Source organism: Aythya ferina (genome assembly GCF_964211825.1).
Source record: "Aythya ferina genome assembly, chromosome: 3".
Lineage (NCBI taxonomy): Eukaryota > Metazoa > Chordata > Aves > Anseriformes > Anatidae > Aythya > Aythya ferina.
In genome coordinates this window covers 42,272,744-42,300,393 of record NC_140298.1, presented here as the reverse complement: position 1 = coordinate 42,300,393, position 27,650 = coordinate 42,272,744, and the positions used below count along the sequence as shown (strand labels likewise).

Here is a 27,650-nt window from a genome sequence, read left to right as displayed (position 1 = left end):
CAAAACACATAGACTGTTTTCTGGTTCTGGAATTTGGGCTGGTCAATAGTTTTTGTATTTTAAGGATCTGATTTTTTTTTTCCTTATGGGATATAGAAGATTTACACAATCAAGTGCATCTTACAGTTTAGGTGGTAATGCTGGTTGGATCTCAGTAGGTGTGACAGGCAGTATCTAACCTCTCAGAGAAGAGCTAGCTGTAGCATACTGCTTCCTGCCATCCCCCAGCAGTTCATCACAAGGCAGAATATAAAAGCAAACAAGTGAACCTGACACATTTCTTAAAAATTGTGCTAACCTCCTTTTTAGTGCTTTGAAGTGGAGAAGATGTTAAAAGGCAGAAAATGTCTTGATTTGTAAATAGACTTAGTTGAAAGTTATGTTTTCAGATTGGATATTAGGAAAAAGTTCTTCACTGAAAGGGTAGCTGGGCACTGGGACAGGCTCCCCAGGGCAGTGGTCAGGGCACCAAGCCTGCTGGAGTTCAAGAAGCATCTGGGCAATGCTCTCAGACACGTGGGTTGATTTTTGGGTGGTCCTGTGTGGGGCCAAGAGTTGGACTCAGTGATCCTTATGGGTCCTTTCCAGCTTGGGATATTCTGTGATTCTATGAAAGGCAATCCACTTTTGCAGCATTAAATGCTCTGTTATATGGTATTGTAATGTTTTCATTTCAAAAGTGGTTTATACTTGTGGCTGTGGTGGTTTTACCTTGCTGGGCAGATGGACTTCACCACAACCGCTTTCTCACTCCCCCTCTGCAGGAGAAGAGAGGGAGAAGAAAGTATGCTGGGGAAAAAAAAAAAAAAGGCTCATGGGTTGAGATAAGGATAATTTAATTAAAGGGAAAAGGAAGAGGGAAAAACAAACAAACAAAACAAAACAAGAAAAAGCAAAGGCCACACAGAAACACAGGGAGAGAAAAAAATAAAATTCTCTGCTTCCCATCAATGAGCTGTGTTCAGCCATGTCCTGGGAAGCAGGGCCTCAATACATGTAGTGGTTGTTTGGGAGGACAGATGTCTTCATAATGAGAGCCCCTCCTCTCCATTCCCTTTCCCAGTTTTTATTACTGAGTGTGACTCCATACCATATGGAATATCTCTTTGGTTGGTTTGGGTCAGCTGCCCTGGTGATGTCCCCTCCGCACCTCTTCTCCACCTCCTGCCCACTGGCATTGGGGTGGTTTGGAGGGAGTCCTGCTGCTGTGCCAGCACTGCTCAGCAAGAGAGGTAACACTGGTGTGATACCAGGGCTGTTCTAGCTACACGTGCAGAGCACAGCACTGTGTGGGCTGCTGCAGGGAAAGTTAACTCCATCCCAGCCAGACCAGGTACAGCAGCAAAACAAAAAAATTGTAGTGATGTGGATTTTAATGTCTACCTTGGCCGTGTCTGTCACTTTCATTCAGAAAGTCTTACTGTTGTGCTTTAGTAGTCTTACAACCATTTGTCAAGAGATAGCATTTATCAAGTGGAGGTACCTACCGGAAAAACACGCATTTGTCAAATATACTTAGTTAGATATTATTTAACGAGTCTGTCCCCTCCCTGTGAGAGGGGTAGCCTGATGTGGTTGCCACATTTTTAGAACAACCCTTCTCTTCAGCTGGGTCATCTCTGTTCTCCATTAGGGAATTTCTAAACAGACAGCTGTTGGTCACTGAAGCAGAAGGAAAGAGTGGCATTCTTTGTATTGAGAGATTACTGAATTGCTAGGTTCAAAACAGTACTGCAAGTACTGCAAGTACTCATAGCTCATGAGTATATGCTTTTGAAGGTGCATTGCCTTCCCAGGTAATTAATTCTCCTGATGGTGAAAGGCTATAAATAAAGCATCCCAATTATTTATCATGTTCTACCTGGCTAAATATTACTGAGCAGTGGATTTGTTTTTATTGATGTATATTATAAATGCAGTTTTCCTGCATATAATTATCCTTCTGTGTAGGCTTAATCAGAAAACAAAGAAACAAATAAACACAAGAATTAAAAAAAAAAAAAAAAAAAAAAAAAAAAAGAATAGAAGAACAGAAATAACCTCTCACTTAGATCCTCAGATACTGCTTTGCAGAAGGGACATTTTTCATTTTTAATTAAATATCCTCACTAGATCACAAGATATGAATGTTCTCATATAAAATATGCAAGGTATAAATTCTTTGAAAGTTCAGATATTTTACTGTCATGTGTGAGCACAGGTTTATTAACTGTCAACAGTTACTTTATAGTTCTCATAACTGTGTTTTCTAAGACAGTAGAGAAATTTTTCTCAGTTTGTTTATGCAGCAGACTATGGCATACCCCAAATAGTCCTGCAAGTCAGGCTTCCTTTGTAAAACTGACTGTTAAGCAAGGAAGACAATCACATGGTTTGGCAGCTCAGGTTACTGAAACATCATGACTAATTTTTTGGTCAAAATTAAATAAAGTGAGGCCAGTAAAATTAATCCTGAAACAATCTGAGTTACTTAAAATTAAGGTGTACCCTTGTCAGCTACAGATAATTTATTAGAATATAGTATTTTTAAAAGTGCTGACGCAAACTTGTAGACAGTACTTTTAGTCTCAGTCTTGTCAAAGTCAGCTTGTTTTCTAATGAAGTTAAAATAGATTCTTGATTTTTCATGTAAGTGTGTGTTCTCCAGGTAGTGGCTGTTTTGCTGAAAATGAGGTGCCCTGCCAGTGCAGTTCTAGTGTGTCTTTTGCTAACTGAGATTGATTTTTCTCCCGAGTCTCTGAGGAATTCAAGATGGGTTCTAGTTTTCATCCCAGAAATGATCCATACTTTTAAACTGCAAGTAATATTGCTCAGGTTGCACGTGAGTGAAGTTGCTGTGGTCGATAATATGTAGTTAGATGCATATATATGAATATGTGAGCGATTTCTAAAGTATGCAGTAGCGTTTCATTTCTCTTCAGACATTAATGCCTGCTTATTCCACTGCTTATGAAATCTTGCTTTATTTTTTGTTTGTCGATAATGTATGTGTAATCAACGCCTTTTAATAATGCTAGCAGCATCAATGATAACTAATAAACATAGAGATGTGTGTGTGCTGGGACCTCCCTAACACCAAGTATCTTGATGAACATGAGTATGTGTGTACCCGCAGGCTTGAGTTCCTGACCTATCCTTTTTTCTTCTTCTGCTATCTGGCATGCTGTGCAGTGTTCCCTCTTAATCACTATGAAGGAAAGAAACACCTACTAGATTTCAAGAAAATTGAGGTGATTAAAGTTACAAGGTAAAAACCAAAATTCAGTAGTGTTACCTTTCTTGTAAGTCAGCATTTTTGGTAGTTTTCCCATCAGAATTCTTTGTAGATCATTTCTCATATTTTCACTTGTTACTGAAGTGAGAAAAGAGGTAAGAGCAAGGGTTGGTTTTCTTTCCTCACCTCTGCATACTTCAGTTTTGCCATCTGGGAAGATGTTTAGAAGTCTTTTTGAAAGCATTAATGTTGGGAAGGTTCTATCATTGTAAAGCATTCATTTTATTCACTGTTTTTAAGATATTAAATGTTTTAAGTAATATTAAGTGAGCAGCTATGAAATATTTATAATATTTAATGTACTGTCTGTCATTAAAAAGAAGTCATCACAGCATATGACACAACATTTTTCAGAATTTAGCAATAGCAAGGAACAAGAAAGCCTCAGTTAGCGGGCTGCAGCTCATTACTGTGCATTGAGATAGCCTGTGATCCAGGAGGCAAATGTGCAATGTGTAAAGGACAAAGCCTTTAGAAAGCTAAATAAACTGTGCATTCATTTGAGTTTTAATTAAATATTGTATTTGTGGAGCTTCAAATGTAATTTGGAAACTTAAAATTTAATCATCTTTTTGAATGTCAGCATTAAGCATCAGTGGAAGTCAGTGTTTGAATGTTTTCTGTATTAATCCAAGCTGGAAAGGGTTGCTATAAAAACAGGAAGCTGGCTTGTATACAATGATCAGATCATTGTTGTACAGTCACACATGTGGTTGTGCAGTAAGATGCCCCTTAGCTGCGAGTGATACTGTCATATCTATTGGTAAACACGCTAACTCTTTAGATAGAGATAACAGTATCTCAGTAAGTTTAATGCTTACAAGTATGTTGCAGTAACAATAGAATAAGAAAATGAGTATGGTAGGTAAAATACATCTAAACAGCTTCTCTTCATATAGACTGTTGAAATATGCAGAAATTGTAATGGTCTTATGCAAGAGTAATTATTTTCTACTGTATTATACATATACATACATACCTGTGATACTAAGTATTGCCCTATCAAAGCACTATCCCTATAGCTGTTTATTTAGATATTACCAATATTGTTGTTTGAGATAAGTATTAATGGTTTTCCAGGAACGTTAACATGAAATTTTTAGACTGCTCCTCAATCAGTGAAAAATTGCCCAATTTCTTACAGACTTTACAGACAAAGTAAGTTTTGAAAGAGGAACTGTAGTTACCACATGTTACTAATAAAAACCATCAGTGGGGGCAGAATCTCCTGCCCAAAATCATTTAGAGGGTTTGTGCCAGAAAATTTCTGTAGACTTCTGAATGGTGTTTAGATCAGTAAGAGCTTGGTAGAGAAGTTTGTCTCAATCTATATTTAGTCTTTCAGTTTTAGAGGCAGTGTTCCTTGTGGGTTTTAACAGGGAAGCCAAAATTCAGGCTTTAATAAAATGTATTCAAATTTAGCTTTAAATATTGGGTGGCTGCCACGGCCCCATTTGAAAAGCAATTGAAATGTTTCATACATCTGTAGCAAAATGATGTAATTGTTCAGCTTATATAACTTTTTATGTGCTATGCTGTTTTTGTAAGTTCCATTGAAATATTAATGTTTACACATGTATGTACCATATACTTAATAACTTATCTGCAACAGGTTGTGGAAGACATTTCATTTGGAGCAGAGGGTCATTTATCTGAGGTAAGTGTTTTCTAGGCAGTATAAAGTGGTGACATTGTACAGACTTTTCTGGGGTTGAATTAGAACTAACGATACCTGTTCTTATAGTGTTACCTTTTGGTAAAAATTTGTGAGCAAAATCGCTATGTAGTATGTAAGCATTTAGAAAAACAACACAGGCACAATCAGAGTTGGCCCATTCTTTTTTTTCCATCGAAGATAATGGCAAAATTGCTGCATATTTCAGAGAGTTTATAGTTAAATTTCACTTTGCCAGTGCTTTTAATTCAAATGAACAACAGAAAGGATATGCTGGGGAAATGTAGAACCAATTATAGTTAGCCAACCTCACTGTAGCACCATAATAATGCTTAAGAATGGAACAAAATCATGATGTTTTACTTGGCTTCTCGTGTACCACTAAAAATGCCTTTATAAATCCTCTTGAATTTATTTGGAAAGTATAGTAGCATAGAACAGAACACATATCAATAAGATTTTTGTCTGAATAAAAATAACTGATATTTGTCATTTTACTCTATTTTCATAAATAAAAAGATGTCAGATCATAGTCTATATATTTGAGCAAAGTCCAGGATAATTGAGTAATATAAGATGCCCTATGAAAGTGATGAGAAAAATCTGCTTGTTACTGTCTACATACAAACTAAGACTTTAGGTAATATATGTGTAAGGAGATTGATAGTGGTTAAAGGAGCTGTACGGATTCAGTGTGATCAGTATGCCTTGGGTTGCAGCCTACATATTAAGGAAATTTAGTATCCATGCATTTTGTCCAGCCAACAAATTAATTACATGAATAAGTAACCCCCAGTTCACCTCCCATATTAGTATGCATGCCACCTGACAAGTACAAGGGACAAAGAGTTAGCCAAGCAAATGAAAAAAACCAACAACAAACAACACACACAAAACCAGAAGAAAGTTGCAATTTGGGATAACTATTCATATGAGATATTTCTTTGGATCCCCACCAATGAATCCAAAGGCTGTGGAGCAGCTGGAATGCTCCAGGAAAGATAATCTACTGCAAGACCAAGCTCAGATGTTGACCTTGTATACAAGGGGACTGACATGAGAACATGCCTTGGATGGACTGCTTAGCTTTGTGTGAATTCAGCATAAATGAAAATGGAAATCCTTGACAGTGGCTGTGAACTGTGCAAAAAAACGTTCACCACAAAATGCAAAAAAACTCTCTCAACTGTGAATTTTGCTTTGAATTAAAGCAAAGCTGCAGGTGCTTATGTCCATGGATGACGTGAAGTAGGAGTGAGTAGTCCCACAGAATAAAGGTACCAAAAAGCCCTACTGCCAAAAAGGCAGCATAGAGGAATGCTGGTAGTGATAGATGCCAAGGTGACAAAATATTTGCTTGAGACTAAAAATTACTTGTGAAAGCTCTACTGTGTGCTTGTGTGCAGCAGTGAGCTGCACTGAACACCCAGACCCTCAGTAAATAAGTTGTCCTTTGCTTAGCAGGAGATGTGCCCAGGACATGAGAGTGTCATGCATGCTGGGCTTATGTATGTGCCAGAGCAGCCAGGCGTGCAGGGGTACTGCTAGGGAAGTCTTCAGCAAGAGCTTAATATCTTACGCAGGCAGAGGAACCTTACCCTTTTGAAGTTTTGAGGGGAAAAAATAAATAAAGAGAATCAAGAGCAATAATATAAATAAAGGAAATGGAAATCAGTTAGAAAGCCAGGCTCTACCGCGCTGCCACAGCTGGATTGAGGTAGACTTGTAGACAGCTTTATAAAGGATCTATGAAACTGTCAGCACTCTCTGCCCTGTCAAGGCTTTGCCTAAATGTTCCTTTAACGCTCTGGTCCCTTAATCCTTGTCAGTCTCCCCGTTGCCTGCAGGAGAGCTCCGTTACTCATTCCACATTGTTGCATTTTAGTGACTCAGGAGCAGAGCGAACAATACTACCAACCACCTATAAATGATACCCAGCTATGCTGACTCCTAGCACAGCGGGACGTGGACACTAGAAAACAATTTGGTGCTTTTGTTTCTCTTCCAAGTCCTGGCCCACTGTGAGTTTTTATTTGTAAGTCGGTAAATAGCCTTATCCTCCCACAGCAGGAACTGGAATTGTCCCAGTTTAATTAAATGAGTCGATGCAGTAGTCTGTACTGATTTTAGGAAGCCTGCACTCAGGGAAGATCTTGAATCTACTAGAGATGAGAATGGGAAGACTGCTGTCACACAGACTGCAGCAGGGTGCTGGAAGGCAATGGAGAGCTCTATTCCCACAGAGATGATTTTCCAAGGATGCTCCTCCATAGCTGTAATGGAAGATATGCGAAGGGAAGGATTGCCAGCATCAGGCTGTAATTTTGATGAGTCATTTAACACTCCCATGTGTTGTTGTATCCCTGCAGAGGAGGGAAAAGGATTGGTGCAAGCAAAGGGAATGTGGGAAAAGCACGTGATGGTGGGGGAGGTAGCTCACAGTTGCAAAACAGCTGTCTGGAAAGCTTCATGCCTGAGTTGTTGCATATGAGAAACAGGAGCATGTTGTAGTGCTGAAGTCTCCTAAATGTGCATAAACAGGCTGATGGAACAAGCTAGCAGTCTGTAAGTGGAAGATGATAAGAGCAGAAATAACTGGGGAACATCCTTGATCCTAGTTCTGTGGAAAGTCAGAGATCCACCTCCATGAAAGAAAATCAGGGAAACAACAGGTAGGAGGAAACAGCAGATGATCTTCAGTACCCTCCAGAAGACACCATATTTCTAATAAGGCAACATGTTCTTTTGGTGCAGAAAAGAGCAAGCAGTTACAGACCATGTATCCATCCATGTCAGAGACTCTTCAGTGGCCCATAAGAATTCTGAAAGAAAAGGAAAAGGTATTGCTAACAATAACCCTGTGAAAGAGTAGTGCACACTATAAGAGCGAACCAGGAAGATCACAGTACACACTAAGTTTCAGTAAGCAAGAGATGCATACTGGCAGGAGACTTCAATGGTAAGCTGTCTGTAAGGGAGAGCTGAAAGAAAGCATCGGTATGTCCTTGAATAAGAAAGTTAAGTGAGAAGATAAAATGAGGGCAGAGTGCAGAACTTTTTCTTTCCTTTATTTTCTTAGTTTGAGGTCTTTCTAAAAATAATAAACCATTATAAATGTAATGCTGTTAGTATTCACCACAAGGTAGCAAGAGAAGAACATGGTGAAGGGTCTGAAGGTAAGTGAGATGCACTGAAGTCGGGCTAGACTGATGAAATTCCTTCTGAAGTGCATAGGAGCCAAGAAAAACAATCTCCAAACCATTAACAAGCTTCTATGAGAACTCCTAAAGGAAAGTTGAAGTCCCAAGGGATCAGTAAAAGGCAGAGTTGGTATTTGCCTTTAAAAAGGAGATAGGCCAGGAGTCTACGTGCCAGCCAATGTAATTTCAATTAGGATTAGAATTCCAAATGTTCCTGATAGATTGAAAGACTAGCCTGAAATCAATAAGATGTGATATGTTAAAAGACAGGTGCAAATTGCACTCAGGGCAGAAAAAAAGTTGTGTTTACGTATACAGATGGTAAATAGCAGCTAAGATGACAATACTGCGGAATGAGAATCTGGGGTTATAGTGGATTGCAAACAGAGTGGGATTCATTACCTTGATCCTGTTGCAAAGGAGGGCAAAAGTCATTTGCAGCTTCATTAATGGGAATGTCAGTTGTAAGAAATAATTACTGTGCTTAGCTGAGAATGTCAAAGCCTCCACAGGAGTATGGCACTGGTCTGGGTATCCCTGTGTGGAAGATAGGGACATGCTGAAGAAAAGAAAGAAATGAATACAAACAAAATGTTTAGAAATCTTGGTCTGGTCAAAGTCAAAATCTTCCGTCACAGAAAAAATAATAGTAAAGAGGGTAATGATCAGTTATTGTGTGGTGCGTAAGGGTAAAATGAAATGAAAACATCTTAGTTTGTAGCAAGGGAAGTTTGGATTAGGAAAACTTGCTCACTGTAAGGATGGTTGAGCTCTGGAGCAAGCTCTGCCCCGACAGCTGGAACCACAAAATCCCTGTTAGCTGCTGAGAGCTGTATGGACAGGCATCAGTTGAGGGCAGTAACGGTGTGCTTGATCTCACCACAAACCACGGAGGGGGCTTTTGTGGCCCTTTGTTGTGCCCTGATTGCTCTTGCCATGATTCTAGGATGGCGGTGGTCGGGAGTAAGAAGCATTATTTTCAGAGTATGAGATTAGGCCTGCTGTCAGTGGCTGCTTTGCCCTTCTCACCTACAGCACCTGCCCAGGACAGTGCACACAGGACAGCAATTCTGGGATGCAGGGCAGAGGCAAAGGCTTCCTTCACTTCAGACACTTTGTGGCTATGCAGCTCACTAACCAAGGGCACACACATGTAGCCAGCATGCGACCGAAGCATCTGCTCAAGCAGGACAAGCATATGGACATTTCCATTTTGTTTCTAGAAATGATTTAAGAGATGCCCTAGCCTGGCTTTTTGGAGTTTCAAGTGCTCACAATTTCCATTAACTTCTGCTAGGGGTGAGGGCAAGCATGCAGCACTTCTGCAAACAATAAGTCACTGTTCTAAGCCTTGTGCCGTAACAAAAAGTATCTGTCTGCAAGGGCAGCTTTTTGTAGTTGTTACTTATATTGCTTTGAATGATTTTAACTCTTAGAGGATTTAGTAGAGGTGAAAAAAATCTGGCTGTGATGTTTTGCATAAGGTCTTTTAAGGCTTCTATTTTTCTTATTTTGTTAGGGTTATGATACTGCTAGTTTAAAGCAAGGCAACTCCTAAAAAGTTCCTGTGTATTAAGAACAAATTTTAAGGATTTATCTGGGAATCCTGCTTCTCAGCACAACAACCAGACTAATAGAGGCTCTAATCCCTAATAGAGTTAGATTAATCTAGCTACTAGAATACTGATTCTTCCGTATAAAATTGCTGAATTGGATCCAAGAGAGCACAGAAGGAGTTTACACTGGAAAAGCTGACCAAACATTTTACTCGAGTAATGCTGTCGAGGAGCTGTTGCTCATAGGTGACTAAAATGGCTTGTAAAAGGGTAAAATGAAATGCAGAAGACTAAAGTGGAAGCCATTTCCTCTGCTCTTAATTCGATGCACTGATGCTGTGCAGCGTCTGGGACAGAATAAGAATTTTTATTTTGCATGAGAAGGCAGAAGAATTTCTTCAGTTACCACCATAACAAATAACAAGTCAGACCCACGTTTGTACCATTTTAACCTGTTTAAGGATTTAGAAATAAAAAATAAATCCCAACCAGCTATATACCCATTCACAGAAAAATCCATAAAGCAAAATTGCATCTCAGCTCTTTCCTGACTGCTGCAGTCCCTGCTAGCTGCTTCCTAAAAGCGCTGTTAGTGCAGAAATAACCAAAGAAGTCTTAAGATTTAGAGCAGCTTGTAGCATTGACATAACCTATGAGCTTGGATGAATTGTGTTTTATTAATATGCTGAGCTGGAGGCAGAGTCCTCTTTCCTCTCAAAGATGTTGATCAGTGTGAAGTGCCACTTTCCAACCAGGAGCTGTTCTGAATAGTTTGTGTGTCACTGACAGTGGTTTCCTGTTTATATAGACAAATGTCAAATAAAAATGATACCGGTTATGTTAGTAGGCATGGAAGGCTCTGAGAGGGACCTTTCCTATCTAGTTCTCTGGGTTAGCATACTTTTTTCATATGAGGGTCCAGGGACAGGAGCTGTGGAATTGATTGAATATTTAGAATTCTTCCTGTATGTTTTTGAGAGCAGTGCATGTTTTTACCATCACATGTATAGCTCTTGATATTAAACTAGGGTACCTAAACCAAAGTTATAAACGTCTGCACCACCACATCCTTCCAATCCAAAATAAGAATGGCCATTATATACGTGTTCAGTATATAATCCATGTATGATTATATACAGTCTATATGATAACTCTCCTGCATTTTTCCCTTAATGTTTGTGAGTACGTCCTTGAGAGACGATGCTTGTCTAAACTATGGAGGATCTTCTCATTTCAGCTGAAAAGGCAGTTCTGTGTCATACAGATGCAAAAATAGTTCATCCATACACTATTATTGCTAGATTAAAGCTGCAGAATGCACATTAAGTTTTTAAGATTAACAAAATGTAACATCTACCTTATGGAGATATTTTAGTTACACTGCAGAGCAGCTATAACCATACAGTTACAATTAAATTGGGTACAAGTGTGCAAAGACCTAAATAAGTTTGATTGGATTTCTACTTTTTTTAGATTTCCCTGCTTCTCTGTATTGATGGAACAATTCTTCATTGAGCACACAATTATTCCTAGTACTCATTTTTCATTTATCTTAGTTTCCAAAGTAAACACGATTTCTGTTACATTTTAGGTAATTCATTGTGTATTCAAAATGTAATAAATCAGGAAGATTTACTGTATTTGTTACATGTGAGCTAGAATGGAAATTTTACTCCAAGGGAGAATCTAAGTATTTAGTTGACGGAGGAATTAATGTGAATGGCTGTAAGAAGTACAGAATCTTATTTCTGAGCATGTTTAGCTCACCAGTAGACTCCTTGTCAGAAACTGCAGCAGGGTGGAAGCCCCAAATATGGGTGAGTACTGATGCAAAGCACTGTGAGATGCCTTTGCTACAGAATTAGCATTCACCTGAAGTCCCAGGGGCTTGAGGGCTGGATCATGGCTTCCTTCTGTCATTCCTGGGACCTTTCTTTACTTGACTGTAAAGTTTTATTTTAAAAGGAAAAGAAAATGTCAAATGTGAAATCAGATTAGGTAGCTGCACACATTTACTGGTGAATTTCAATGTGAATTTGAGGCTGTAATTATATTCTATCTTGAGTTTTAAGGACCTGACCACCTTAGAACTAGGCCATACTTGCAACTTAGAGCCTTCTTTGCCAACCATGTCTCTAAGCACTGTCCCTTGGCAGCATCTCTCATCCCATCTGAAGTGCAGAGAAGGGGTAGGTCTAGGAGATGCGATTTGCCCTGTATGCTCACTGGCACTGATTAGGGAAAAATTTCCACTGTGGATGTTCACAGCAGGTCTAAACAAATGCAGACAGTGCACTTATCATTTGGATTAGCTGCTCAGTGAACTCCTTGTGTTTGCATCTACTAGCTGGGAAACAGGGCCATTTTAAAGTGGAAGAAATAGATCTCTTACAGCCACCAGTGGCAGTGCTAGTTTGTTAACCAGTTCTCTGGATACACTGTCCTACTGTCAACAATATCCCCTTGATAAAAGCAGTAAGTGGATCAGACAAAAGTATACAATATATTGATGTTACAAGAGCTAAAGCCTGTTTTTTACAAGTTTCTATAAGATACCACTTCTTCATGATCTGTAGAGGACTAACTCATTTTGCCTAAGTACACAAGCTGTAGGAAGAGTCTGATTTGAAAACTTTGTTTGTGGCTTTTGTCTGTCAGAGCAGTCCTGAAGAGCTTGTGTGTTAATAAAAGCTGTTCTTCCTAAATATAAATTCCTAAATTAACTGATGATGGGATGGCACTGCATGTTTTTTGTCCTGTTTTTCTTGCATTTGAGATGATGATTAAATGAAGATCTGATTTTCCATGGGTAACGAACTGCCATGGAAAAGTGTTCAGAAGTTGAGCTTTCTCCAGAATGGCCATCACTTTAGATGTTCTTTCAGAGCAGGCAAGTTTTACTTACAATTTACTGACTCTCTTCTTCCTAGCATGAGACCTAAGTTCTTTTAGACAACTGTCATCTGTTCTTGCATGTGTGTCAGTGTCATAGAGTGATTCATGAAAAGCTTTCTGTTGATATAAATTGCCTGGATTATCCCACTCCCTAGAAGCATATGGAGTCCTGCTGTTTTATTGAGTAACGATTGAACAGCTGGATGGAAGACTTGTTCCTCATCTTTCATCCTCAGTCTAGAGACAAGGACATTCCTAGTCGATGTAGGGAGAATGTGCATGTTCTCCTACCTTGTTCTTATTTTGAAAACAATGGGTCAATTTTACACCTATAAACTCTGTTGAATTCTGTTGTAGATTCTGATACTCGATAACTCTGAATTTGGCTGCTCAGGTATCACGTACAGAGCCAGGGACTCAGCTGGCTGGTTCTCACGTTGTGCTTCTCTGCCTCTAAGCTGTGGGCATTTGCAACATAACCTATTTCCAGCTCACTTGTCCAGGCTTTGAGCTTGTTGCATACCCATACGATCTGTTGAATAGCTGTGTCTGGCAGAAGACATAGGAAGGCAAAAGGTCAAAGCTCTGTGCTGTAACAGAGGATGTACCAGCAAGCAGACCTCTTCTGACATTTGACTCTACGTACGCACTGCGTGACACAAACACTAAGGGTAGCACAAACTTGAGGTCTGGTAAATGTGTTTACCAAAAATCAGATTTTCCCAATGGGCAGCATTCCAACAGTTTTTGGCACAATTTCATTGACTGAAGACTTGATTTCGCTCAAACAACCACCGATGCGTGATATTATGGATCAGTGCAAAGGACTCCAATACTTCTTCAAAGGAGCAAAAATTTTCTGATATTTGTATATGGACACATATGTAGCAGGCTATAGATGAGTACATACTCTAGGTCTAGAGAAAATTCAGTCGTCTGTATTCCAGCTGATAAATGATCTGTTTTTTTCAATGTAGCTCCAGCCAAACTTCATCCTGACACCATAATCTTTTCTTTACAGATGTCCCCTGTATTTCACTGTAGACAGCACTATGATGCCTTGGAGGGTGAAAGGCTAATCTCAGTGCTGCACAAATTGGTTGATTTTTTTCCCCACTCAGTTATGCTGTTTATTTGAGTCATTTCTCAAAGAGGAAGTCAATACAAAATATAAAAGATACAAATTATCCTTCTGCAGTATATCTGACAGCAAGCAAATCTATAGGAACAGCCTTTGTAATGGGTTTAGAATACTTGATTTAAAATAGAAAAAGCCTTTGCCTATATAAAGGTCTAGGTAGACAACCATTACTTTTGAAAATTTATACTTATTTCACCATAACATAGTAACAAAGTGTAGTTTCATGTTGTATTCTGTAAGACTTTGATGTGTTTTCTCTGATCAGTTGAACAGTCCCCTAGTATTCTAGCCAGATTTTTCTTCAAAAGGCAAGTGCATTTTTGTATTTATGTGAGATGCTAAAAATGATGCTTCTTGAAATGTTGAAATGGCCTAAATGTGTAAATCATATTTACAAAAACAACTTGAAATTTAGGAACCTAAATGGTGTAGTCAGCATGAGTTTTCCCTCTCCTGCTGTGGTGAGACAACAGGGGAGAGGGAGAGCAGTTCAGTCTTCACACCCCTTTAATCCTCTGCTGAAAGTGAGATCATGACTTTTTTTCTGCTGGGAAATAGACTGCGACCACAAGCACATTCCATTCCATATAAATCACCAAATTATTATATAGTAACAACTTTTTATCTCTTTAACCGGAATTTGGTTTCAGGCAATATCTTAGCACTGCAAAATATCATATCCCATCACTAATATTTTATTTTGCCCTTAATTTGATGGAAATATGTAGAAATGTATAATCATCAGCAAACATGCTTTATTTTCTTTTTCAACTTCCTTTAGGAGTTCTTCATGTTTTCCACAGAGTTGGATGAAAAATGTGAAGCAATAAGTGAGAAATTGGTGCATCTGGAAGACCAACTGCAAACTTCAGTCTGCAGAGTTGATGAAGGAGTTATTCATATCCTTTTTGATGTATCTGTAGATATATATCTAAGTAAGTATGTATGTGAAATATTTGCCTTTCAGATTCACATAGAGTACTAGTTCTTAAGGTAGATTAAATATATTAAGACAAGAAGAATTGATTGTCTTGCTGAAGTGGGAGTATTTGTTGTAGCAAGTTTCCCTACAGTGCATTTGCACTGTGGTCTGATCCAGCCTTAATTGATTTCAGCACAATATAGTTAGTTCTTTGTAAAATGAAATTAGGCACTGAAACACTTTTATTCTACTGTTACAGTCCTTTTGTTGGTAATGCACACAAAAGTGAATAACTAGTGCACCAAAATTAAGCATCGACACACATGCATTTCTCAGCATGATTTAGTTAAATTAAATGCTACATCATTGACTCAGACAGTGTATACTGTCACATGTAATTTGGCTTTCTTTACCTTTTGAAAAAAAATGACCATCAGAGGCATCATATGGTATCCTATGCAATCTAATCTGCCTCTAACACTCCAGTGCAAGTGACCAGATGAGATGTCTTATAAAGCACTCTTATCTCTTTCTGTGCTTCATCTGTCATTCAGTATCTGATTGAAGATTGCTTAACCTTTACAGAGGCATTTGTTGGGCCTTCATCTGTGGAAATTTTTCAAAATTTAAGAGCACAGAGTATTTTTTCATTTATGATTTTCATAAAAAACAAACAAACAAAACAAACAAAAAAAAATACTACACACAAGAGATTTTATTCTTCTAAGAAAGGGAAAAGAGAATAAGAACCAATGAGACTAAAGAAGATGAGAGTACTTAGTTCATTAGTTTGTAATGGAAAAGAGATAGTAGACAAGCAGATAAGGAAGAAAGATGAATGCATTCAGGTTTGGAGAGATTAGCAGGCACCTGAAGGTGAGCTGAGGTGATAATGAAACTAAGAAGGATTCGGTTTCTCCCAAACAGAAGTGTACAGTCCTCCAGGAAAGAGTGTAGAGAGCTGTAGCGCAAAACTAGAAACAAGAATCAATAGAGCACGTGGAACTACTACCTTGTTTTAGGTAATTAGGCATCTATTGCCAACTATTCCAAAGTTTGTTTTCTAGAAACCCGATTTCTTTAAAGTTATTGGCATGAAAAGCTTTAAGGAAAAAAAAAAAAAAAAAGTGTCACTAATTTGTCACTACTTCAAATCTTTTCTAAGCATTTCAATGTACAAAAAAAAAATATTTTCTTGTATTTGCCACAGGACAGTCTGCAATATTCTGTAGATCATATTTGCAGCATACATGCTTAGTTGCAGTTTTAGTTCCCTCGACTCCATTCTTTTCAGAACTACGTGCACGTATGTGTCTTGCATATGTGCAGAGTCCTTCCTCCCATAGGTATGTTTGCTCTCAAATGAACTTTACACATTAACTCTAGTAGAAAAACACTGAGGCTTGGATTTATGGGTTCTGTTCCTATCTTTGCATTAGACTTAAGTTCATATTCAGACCTGTTCACTAAGACAGGTCCTATCATAGTTATTATTTGCTATGCAAGGTGCAAAAAACTGAAAGAAAGATTTTTTGATTCCTGAAGAAAACACACTGCATGTATAATAGTATTTAGTTGTATTTTCTATGGACCATGTATGTTTCTTTGTAGCTGCTGAAACTGGATGAGAAAGCTGCAAAGATAAAGATCTAATCACTAGAAGTTGAGGAGAGTTGTAGATTAATCTCATTCCTAGCCACAGTTGTCTGATACAGATCTGATTTCCCCTATCGGTGAAATTCAGTTCACATTATCTAAATGCAGAAATGCACACCCTGTGATATCCCGGTCCTCCTAGCAAGACCATCAGTTACAAAATAAGAAACCATGTTTAAAACATAGGGACATAGAGAGAAGCACTTCAGCAGTTCAGCTACCACTCATTAACATTCAGTTGCTATTTCAGAGGTAGTCCAGATCAATGTGCATAAAATGTTACCATCTGGTACATGTAATCACTGTGCTGTGCTTCAAAAAAGGAATGAGAATAACTACTACAGTGCTACAGACCTGTAGATAGTTTTTTTGTTTGTTTGTTTTCAATTAAAAACTGCCCAGTGCCTATAAAGTAAACTTTTGCTTATAGGTAACTAGTCTGTATTGCAGGAACCAGGACTGAGACTGGTGCCAATAATTAGCCTCAGTAGAAGAACCAATTATTAATAGATGGAGATACTGTTTGCACTGTAGTTCATTTGATTTTAAATGAAATTACTTTTTATTGTAAATGTTGGGCAATTATGCAGTCTTCGTTAAAAATCTGTAGCACTCTGTGAGTAGCATCTTTAAAGATCTGAAATTGTAATGAAGGCAGGCTATGTTTTCAAACTCTTGGTTTTTGGTTATTTTTGCCCTTCTCCTCACCCCCCTAAAAACTGTCTTATATATAAATCCTACAAACTGTGTTAGGTCAAAAATCTGACTGGGGGCTGCACATATGTAGATTAGTACCGTTGTCTTATTATTAGAATACTTTTAAAGACCCCACTGAGAAAAATAAATTCCTGATGCTCTTGAGCCATTTGCCAATGTTTAGTGTGTGTCATAGCTTTGATTAATAATTAAGTTTGTATTAGAAGAAAAATCCCAGATGTCACTGTTTTTCATTCTACATTTTGATGGCACAGAACACTTAAATCAACTGTGCTGCTAGTTGTAATTGTCAGCACAACCTGAACAAAGGAGAAATCCAGTGATATTTCTTGGTCCTGAGTATTTGCACAGACCCACTTGGGATTCTCATTTAATATTGAAGCTTTCCACAGTAAATATTAAACTGTACTTTTGTATAAAAAGCATCAAACAATGGGGGAGTGTGGAGAAGAGCTCATCTGGAGCACTATGACATATTTGCTAACTTCAGTGTGGTATAACCAAATAAACCCACAAAACGTTCAATTAAAGTTAATCATTGGAAAGTGTATGAAAACAGTCCACATCATTAATTGGAAAAACCAAAGGAGGAGAGGTGACTCATTCTGGTGTCTGCAGAACTGATGAGAGGTGTTACTTTCCTGACAGTAAAGGCCTGGAATTCCCAGTAAAATTAAATGGAGCCTATATTGCAATTTCACAGTCATTTTTGTTCTTAATTAGCAGTTGCGTTTTGATAGACAATTTGAATGCATGTAATAGTTCCTCCTGGTGCAAATGCTTTTGTTGGAAGAAAACCTGGCTATACTATTATTTTAAAAGCATACAATCCTCCCCCCCATGCCATAAAATGGACATTTTAAAGTTGTTTTGAAAACAGAATTTTGTGCCTAAACATTTATTAAGCATTGCAGGTCACATTGCTAATCCTTCACGTTTATGATATGGTAGGCTTTCATGTACCTCTTGCTTTACACTAGTGTAGGTTTTCCACAGAATCAGGAGAGTAGAGTTCAGGCCCTGACTGTACCTCACCTGTAGGAAATTTTGGGATCCCACAAGAGTAAGAATTAGCAATGGTGTCCTCTTTGATTTTAATTTTGGGTGACAGGGTGGTGGTTCCTTCCCAGTGTGTGTCACATTGGGAGAATGTGGTTCCAGCTTTCTTGTTCGTGCCGTGAGGTAGGTCAGTGCTTTTCCACCCGTGTGCATCTTTGCCTTCAGTCTGAAACATGGGTCTTTCCAATTAAACACTGAAATGACTTACCCCTTTGCAGGTCTTTTGGCACATGCTGTGTAGGATCACAGAGTCCTTTAGGTCGGAAGGGACCTGTGGAGGTAATCTGGTCCAATCCGCTTGCTCAAGCAGGGACACCTAGAGCTGGTTGTCCAGGATCATGCCAAGTAAGGTTTTGAATATCTCCAAGGATGGAGACTCCACAACTTTTATGCAGAACCTATGTGAGTAGCTGACCACCCTCACAGTAAAGAAATGCTTTCTTGTGTTCAGATAGAATTTCCTATTTTTAAATTTGCGCCTGTTGCTTCTTACCATTGAGAAGAGGAGTCTGGCTCCCTCTTCTGTATTACTGCCTTTCAGGTATTTATACACATCAATAAGTTCCCCCTGAGCCTTCTCCAGGTTGAACAGTCCCAGCTCTCTCAGCCACTCCTCATATGAAGGATGCTCCAGTCCGTTAAATCAGTCCTGTGCCAGACATGCTCCAAATACTGACCGATCTTCCTCAAGACTTTTTAAAGACAGAAGAAGTCAAACAGGTGAAAAGCTTCAAATAAGAGTATGTTTGTGTTGCACCATTGTTGCAGAAAATGGATTGGGTTTGTGTGACGCTGTTTCCAATGACTTTAACTTACTGCTTGTTAGACATCAGAGAGATTTTGCCTTTTTTTTTTTTTACTGGAAGATAGCAGAACCAGAAAACATTCCTTGTTGAAACTTGGTTTGGCTCTGGCCTTTGATACTGGCTCAACATTTGCATGTGGACCCATACACATTGAAATTTTTTTTTGTTTTTAAAATGGATAAAGCCGGTTATCCAGACGTAACGTCTGTATACAGATAGAGATTCCATTCTCAGCCTTATGTCATGTATTTTGCCTAGCCATAAAGGTTTGTTTGACAGTTGCAGGTCTACACCTGACTGTGGTATTATTCGTGAGTTTACTGAAACTCACTGTAGGTAAGACTACACAGTCATCTTTCTTGTTGCTCTGTCTTTCTGTTGGTTAAGAGTTTCTTTCCTTGTCTCCTTCCTTTTCCTTCATGCTTCAAGATTTCTGATCCACTGGCAGTGAAATGTTTCAATTTTGCCTTTTTTTTAATACCTGAAAAGAATTTTGTCATCTCTTGGGATATTACAAATAACAGCATGTAGTCAGAGACTGCGCATCAGAAGTAATTAAATTTCAGAGGCTTCATGGTGTTCATAAACTGAAGAATTTCTCTTTTCACAGTCAGGTTTTCAACAGAGTCTCCTGATTAAATTGCAGAGTTGTGGACAGTCCAGGACCACTTATAAGAGAATAATAATGTTTCTTACCTCAGAGAAGCTGTAAGGCATAATTAATTTGTCCTTGTACAGTGCTTTGAGATCCTAGGATAGGAGAAGTTGAGCGTGTGCTGCTGTTACTGATTAGTCATTAGTGCTGATACTGAGTAGTCAGGGACAGAATCCCTTTACATTAGAGCTGTCCAGAAATTGAAAGTATGCATGAATACTCCTGGTGAATGAATTAAAAGTAAAACATCATAGCAAATGTTACATAAACGCATAAAGATGAATTTTGGAGGAAGTGACAGCAGAAGCCAAAAGGCTTCTCAAAGGCATAACTGTGACTGCCTGGAAAAGCAGTGTTTTGTGTGGCTTTCCTCTGGTTCACTGTAGTCACAATTTTTCAAAAGTAGAAGCTCACTTTTTGCAGTCGCATAACCTGAGGGTGTCTTTTTTCTCTTGACATTGCATTGACATCGGGGTCGGGTAAAACAACATTTCATAATGGATGGGCTGTGTAAAGGATAAAGCCTGTCCTTGTGCATTATTCTCCCTGTGCAGTGTGGTTGTGAAAGCGAGTTGTTTCAATGTCAACCTGTTTCATTTCCCATGAAGAAGCACATTCTGGTTTTCTCAGAAATCCTGATGGTGACTTACTGCTAGGGATGAACTTATTTCTCTTTCCCTTGAACCCCTTTTGGGGTCTTTGCCCTGTAGCTGTATCTGTACAGGAAGGAATGCTGTTCTCAGCGTGGTTGAAGATGGGCCTTAAGTTTTGTTCACATAGACTTGGTTCTTGGTTTCTCTCTCTGATTTGGCTCCCTCTTGATTTGCTCTCTGCATTGTGTAAGCTAGGGGAGAGGGGATAAAGTTGTTTGTCTTAGTGTGCTATGTCCAGCCCTTGTACTTAGATTCAGAGGTGGATAGTCTCACTGACATAAGAGTAAGTTTATCTGCAGAAAGGGTGATCTACTGATAGTACAAGCTGTGTTTATTCCCAGGAGAGACTAGTGAACAAAACAGAAAGCTCTACTGCCCCAGGAAGACCAGCCACCTGAAATCTTGTGCATGTCTCAGCTGTTGCTACTGCCTCCTGTCTCTACGTATCTCTGGTCCTACCTGCTGGTGTCTGCTCACTGCTGCACCCATTCACAGGTTGGTTACCATCCCCAATTCCTTCCCCCTGTCATTTTGGAGCTGGGGAAAGAGGGAAGGGGAAGGTCAGCACCTCGTAAGAGGCAAAGACATTAGCCATTCTAAGTGCCTGGCAGGAAACCTGAACTAGACAATGGAAAATAAGTAGGGCATAAACACTTTCTCTGCTTTACAGTAGAGAGGATTAATTTTGCCACCTTGCCTAGACCCCCCTACTTCCCTCCCTTGTCCTGGCACTCAGTGCCTAGCTCACCAACTCCACACTAGCTCTGGTCAATTTTCTTATGTCTCAGACCACTCCTGTTGCTGTTGGGTCTGAGCCACCCTATGTCTGGTGCTCAAAAAATCACCATCCAGCGGAAAACCAGGGGCTAGGTCTGCTGCATCCACAATACAATTTCTTCATCTCCCTCCTTCCCATGAGAACAGCATCGGAGCAATATCCCCTATCCCCTCTTTTCTTTCTGTTTTTTTTTTTTTTTTTTTTTTTTTTTTTGAGTGCTAAATAATGCTACTTGAGAACTTTTCCTGGATTTTTTTTTTTTTTTTAAAGCAAGTGAGAGAAATGTATTAATATTTAATCCGAACAATTTGGAAGAATTTGAAGCTACAATTAGATAGCCATGACCATCTGGTGTGAGCAACGGAACAACAATTTATTTAATAACTTGGAAAGAGAAAAGGGGCTGCCAATCACCTATCGATTTATTCCTTAATAAAGCTTGCACAGTCTCTGCAGAGGGAGATCCAGGTGGTGAAGGAGACACTCCAGACCGTGCTGGTGCAACTTCAGCCAGCCAGGGAGGCAGGAGAAGAAAAGGCTGAAGACTTCCTCTGTGACAGCTGGTGTCCAGGAAAACAAGACTTGGAGGAATAATGAGCAGAAAGAACTGGTAGGATGACATTAATTCACAAAGGGTGGCTTTTAGTAACTGAATACTGTTTTACCAAGCCTCAGGGATCTCTTCTCTGCCTGCATAACTAATAACTAAATCAATTATGGAGAAACAGAGCCTGGAGGTCTATCATCAGAAGTATTCCACGCAGCCTCACATGCTTTGGCACAGATTGGGAAACAGCTTTCAGAGCAGAGCATCCCCTGTAAATGTGTAGATTACAAATTGATACATTTCAAGTGAGTCTGCAAAGTTGCCTTTAATGTCAGTGAAATGTTCTCCTTGAAGACTCGTAAACAGTATCTGTCTTCCTTACTCATGGATTTTTTTCCCTGATTTAAAAATGTAGTGTTAAAGCTGGAACATCTAGTATTTCTTGTAAAATAGCTGTAAGAATATAAGAATTTTTTTTTTCCCTTTGGCTTTAACAGCTCTCTTACACTGAATGTATTTGCACATTCCTGCCAATAATTAAATCAATAGGATGAAATTCAAGCTAACCAAGTTATTTTAACTGAAATTTGGAGCTTGTTTACTCAGTGGTTTTGAGTACAGTAGAGGTAACTAACAGCAGCCCCTACAGCAGTAGTTTAACTATTTTCATTTAGGTATTAATATAAACTTGTTTTAGTATTACAGGGGTTGTAAAGTGCACAAAAATACTATGTTGCTGATTTGTGCTCCTTGTATTTAAGTATCGTATGAACAGTAAATCATTTAGGTCTCCTTGTAAAGTTTATTATTACTGCTATATTATTTTGAGCTTCCTTATAAACTTAAGAAGGAATGCATTTTTTTTTTTTTGCAATAGACACGTATGTATATACACATACTTAAACATGTATTTTTAATAGGAAAGAAAAGCAATGTTCCATTGAAGCCAACTAGAACAAATGACCTATATTTAGATCATTGTTCAAAACGGTTAATACCTTTAGGAATTCATAATGTACTCTTGGATACCAGAATGTATCTGATACCACAAACTTCTGCTTCTGCCATTGGGTTGCAGAGGGAGAATTTAAAAACAAAATGTCTCTGGTTCATTTATTTTAAGCCAGTAGATCAAGCAAGTGTCTTGCAACTCATTACTGTACTTTTTAATACTATTTGCATGATATTTTTAGAATTATTTTGCTTCTGTTACTTCAATTACTTGTTTTATAGCCACTTTATGATTTTTTTTTTTTTAAATTGGAAGGTCATTGGACTACTAGCCCACTAAGATTGTGTTCATTTTCTTCCATGTGTTTTAATGCCAGTTGAAACTTCTACCTCAATGTTTAATACATAGGGAGGAAAAAAGTGCCAGGCAGCTGAGCCATACAACAGGGTTATAATTGCATCCAGGTGTATACGGTTGTCAAACCAGGGCAGCAGAGCTCAGGTGCTTTCTGTTGTCACCAGATCCTTGGGATGGAATTACACCCCTGTAATTCAGAATGTGGTTGACTTTTATCATTGTACTATGTATGGATCAGCATCTGTGTTGTGGTAAAGACTCTTGGATCCTTACCTTCCATGGACTCCAGCTCTCTGTTCCCACCCCCAGTTGTGGATGGAGGTCTCTTGCCACCCTGCTAGGTTTGTTTCTCCAGCGTTGTTGGCCTGACCCTGTTTGATAGCTCCCTCCCCTGCTAGATCTGGCACTTTCTGAAATCGATGAGTGCAGGTGGCAGCCTGCAGTTTGCTGACATTCAGCCCACAAAAGGACTGGCCCACTTGGGAAACCCTGGCTGGGCACACATCCCATGGCTGCCTGGGGACAGCGGTCAGCCAGAAAGCACTGATGGGAACCCACAAGAGTTCAGGTCAACAAAATACCAACGCACACTGACAGGAGAGAGCTCCCTTACAGCGGTATCCTAAAGACCACTAGAAGCTGCTTGTGCACTACCACCATAAATATCCAGCAATGAGCATTTATAGGATGACAAGCCTGCTGCAAGGACAGCCCAGAGATAAACAACACACTAAGTAAGGCCTGATGGCTCTCCTTTCCAAGTGCCTTAGAGCCAAGACCAGCCACGGGTCAAGTGTGAAGCCTTCCTCCATGCAGCAGCAACAACAGGCACGGTTACCCTCATAGGGACGGGACAAAAGCATTCTCATTCTCCCTAGCATCATTTCTTGACAGTGTTCCCATTCACTTAACAAACCTGCGTGGCTTTTGTGTTTTGCAGCTTCAGAGTGCTGATGCATTTTAATAAAAACTCAGCTCATGCAACCACTCTGATGAGACACTGAGCTCCTGAGGAGGAGGGAAACTGAATCAATCATTCATATCATATTTGTATGTATTAACATTTATTTTATACATAATATGGACTACTACTACTTTAATTTATTATTCCATTAACTTCACTGTTTGTTGTGGGAAGTTAGAGCCAGTAATCATTCCTTCTCAATGTACTGAATAATAAGCATACTAAAAAAAATAGAAGGTATACTATGCAATGTATCGGCTGCCTTTTATCTGTGGATAGAAAACTTCCGAATAAAGAGAAATATGTTTTTAACTAACCAAATGTCTGTTTGGATTCTGAGCAGTGCATAAGGTTTTACAAATTTCATTCTCGGGAGAGGGGAGGCAGGGTGAAGAGGGAGGAGAAAAAAGGAGAAAACGTGCATGACTATTACTAAGCTGTTGACAGCAGTGATTCCTCTGCTTGGAAAATTCTGTGATGCCTTCTGGAAACAGTCTAAAAACACATCCAAAACTAGATTATCACAGCAAAAGGAAGCTATTTGCAGTGTGAAAAGGAGAGAAATATCCAGTGAGCTATACAGGCAGGTAAAACTTGTGCTTGCGTCCTGGCTTGGCTCAACCTGGCTGCCTCTCTCACCCAAGGGAGGAAAGCTCTTTCCTCACCTGTGGAGAAGGGTTGAGGGAAGGGACTGTGTCTTTGCTTTGGCTCCAACACTACCTGAGGTCAACATCACGCTCACACACCTTCATTGCCATGGTGGAACGATGAGAGGTAGGAGAGCAGCTGTAGTGCCCCAAGGATCAGTTTGGCACACACATACTAGGGCGTTGTCACCTCCAGGTAGCCACTGGTCTCCCATCACCTGCAGACACGTGTCAGCAGAAATAAGCCCCTTTTCTGCCTGGCACATGCATTCTCCCTATCTAAGATTCCAGCCCTCAAGAGGCTTGAGGAGTACATGAAGAGCCATAGAGGCTCCGTGCACAGAAATCCCTGCCACATCATTGAGCTGCAAGAAGAGAGCAGCTCACCTCAGGCACACCACTGCATTTGCTTTGGAGGAGGAGGAGTGGGCTGTGTTTAACACCCCCCCCCCCGCACAAACGTTCCCAGGGGCAGAAAGGATGCGAGGGGAACAGCACCCCAAAGGGGTGTTTAGCTCTACCCTAATATTTTTTTCACTCAATTAGTTAATCCATTCTTTTTAAAGCTTGACATCTCAGTCTTTTGCTTTTCCTATCATTACTTGTTAAATCAAGATAAGCACATCTTTTCTAGAGAGCTGTAGAAGACAGTTAAATAATAGCACCCAGATAGGCAGTCATGCTGGAGGGAGCTCCAGGGTGAGATTAGAATAATCCTTGTGTATCCTCTTAGTTTACTATCCTATTAAAAATGAGACTGGGACCAAGAGATTTTTTAGTCTCGGAGATTAACATATGCTACAAAGAAGCTCTAAAATATTATGCACATGTGGATATTTTTCTGTACTGCTAAGGAGGATAATACAAGTTTCTGGAGAGATATTAAAAAAAAAAAAAAAAAAAAAGAGAGAGAAAGAAAATAAAAGAAAAAAGCGCCTGTGAATGCAAGAGGTTCTTTCTGAACCTGAAAAGCAGCCAAGCCAGCAGCCACAGTAAAGCATTTCTCTCAAATTTCTAATGAAGTTTTGAATATGAGGCCTGGGAAAAGAGCATCTGGGGTTGGGTGAGTAAAGAAATGTCTGTCTTCTTAGCATGCACAGCATTCAGTCCCTCTCTCCTTGGTTTCTGGTCTGGAAGAATAGTATTTTAGGGAAGGGGCTGTTGGGGCATTGTCAAAGACACAGGTAAAATCAATACATCACTAGGCTATTTGTTCTTATAATAGCCTGCAAAGTTGAACAAATAGTTTATAATAATAAGCAGCAACACAGGAATACTAAGTGGAAAAAGAGAGTTAATAGGCAAATAATCAGGGTCACAGCTAGGAGACACATGATAGATCTCACTGTAGAAATGGAAAATTAAAAGACCTTTCCACAATGACAACCCAATTTACAAGGGGAAGAAAACAATGTCAGATTTATTACTTTTCCAACAATGAGGCTGTGAAATGATAAAGGACACCCCTCTGGGTTGTCTTGCCAAGCAGGCGCAAAATTTTGAGTGTATCAGCTCACTCCCAAAAACCTAGAGCTTTGTGCCTGCTTCCCAGTACAAGCATCCCCAGTGCAGGACTCACGAGTGGTGACCTGGAGCCACGCGCAGCTCGTATGGACCTAGGTGCTTCTTTACTCTGCTGCTGAAATGGAAGTTTTCAGAAACATGAATTCCTGGAGCAGCAGCTAAATGGCTGCCCAGACTATTTCCCCACTTAGGTGGACAGCACTGAGGTGAAGAGCTGGAACATGACGCTGCCACCAGCACAAGACACTGACAGGACTTTACAAGCACGGCCAGTTCTGCTGTCCCCACAAAGTAATGGCAGATGCAAATTCACAAAAGGAGGTGCAACATGGTTGGAGGTTAGGAAAATTTCCTTACAACAAAAGACCATAAAGCTCTCACAATGAATAACAACCAGCTAAAGATCAAGAGGTGACCCACTCATTCTTTAGTATTTACATGGGGAAGGCTTTCCGTTTCCTGCTGGCTATTGCATCTAGCAGAATCCTTCACAACGAAAAACCAAGACATTTCTATCAGGGAGAGTTAATGACTATTGAAGCAAGAAACTCCATCACTGGAAGTTAAAGCAAACCTGGGATTTATTTATTGTTTTTCAGAAAGTATGCAAATAAGTCGTCCTGCATCCTAGATACAGCACAGAAACCACCACAACTCAGGTCTTTCCAGCCTGCGTTATACGTATGCGACTAAGGAAGGGCCACATTTGCCTTAAACATAGACATTTTCCTTAATGGCTTTAAAACAAAACCAGAAAAACAGATCACAGACAGCAGAGATGCTTTGATAAGCTGTTGTTTACCTGCGGAGGTGGACATAGCAGATGGGTGGCTGCCCTATTTACCTACTCCCTGATTTTGACCTTAACTCAAAAGGGAAAGCAAGTGAAGCAAGTGGCAGTAAGAGCAGCCAAAAGTTAAGGAAGGGCTTATCATAAGTCCCAATGATCCCAGCAGGCCACCCGAGGGCACCTCGCGAGGGGCAGGCCGACAGCACTGCCTTGTCCTTGCCTCCCACCCAGCCCTCCTCAACATGGCTGCCCCACAGGCCCCGCGTCACCCTGCCAGCACACTGAGGAAAGCTGCTCCTCTCTCCAGTGGCCGAGGTGGACCCAGCTGGTGGCTGGGGCTAGTTACAGCACGGGGGGACCAGGCTGCAGCCTGTCTAACACAAATAGTTTCCTTGGGGCTGCAAGGTGTGTCTGTGCCTCCGAGAAGTCAGGGAGTGCGGGGTCACTCCCTGAGGGTGGCACTTGGCTTGGACTTGCTGCTCAGGATTACAGACACCCCGTCCATGGCCTGGGCTGCTGTTTCGGAGGGTGAGAAGGGACACAAACCATGAACAGAATTCTCCATGGCTGAAAAGCAACTATTCATGGAAATGAAGCAAAATAACAAAAAATGGGGGGGGGGGGAGAAGCATGTGGTAACTGTTGGTAGGCTCTGTGAGGGTGAAAATGCCACTCTTACTCCTCCCACCTCTCTTCTCTCTAGAACTTGTCCTTGCACTATACATTTTCAAAAGATAGATATGTGCACAACATCCAACGCCATCATCATTCACACATTGTGTAAAGTCCACCATTCACTCAGGGAGACCCTGACCCAGAGCTCTGCTCAAACTGAGGGTCAGTGTGCTGCTGTACCTGGCTCTTTTTCACCCTGCTTTTGCA

General features: G+C 39.9%; 1 protein-coding gene across 9 annotated transcripts in view; it reads left to right on the top strand.

Moving 5' to 3' along the window:
• Positions 1 to 24,128, top strand: part of DISC1 (DISC1 scaffold protein) — a 200,414-nt gene extending 176,286 nt beyond the window's left edge. For 5 of the 9 annotated variants that reach the window (XM_084513137.1, XM_084513140.1, XM_084513141.1 and 2 more), the window contains 3 exons: positions 4,887 to 4,931; positions 14,523 to 14,633; positions 21,426 to 24,128. In XM_084513137.1, the coding sequence (XP_084369263.1) occupies positions 4,887 to 4,931; positions 14,523 to 14,633; positions 21,426 to 21,581 (312 nt within the window). In that variant the 3' untranslated portion in view covers positions 21,582 to 24,128. Of the gene's footprint in view, positions 1 to 3,171; positions 3,248 to 4,886; positions 4,932 to 14,522; positions 14,677 to 18,313; positions 20,986 to 21,425 lie in introns of those variants that run through there. The other 4 variants (XR_014690915.1, XM_084513139.1, XR_014690916.1 and 1 more) reach the window with 4 other exon arrangements.
• Positions 24,129 to 27,650: the final 3,522 nt, after the last annotated feature.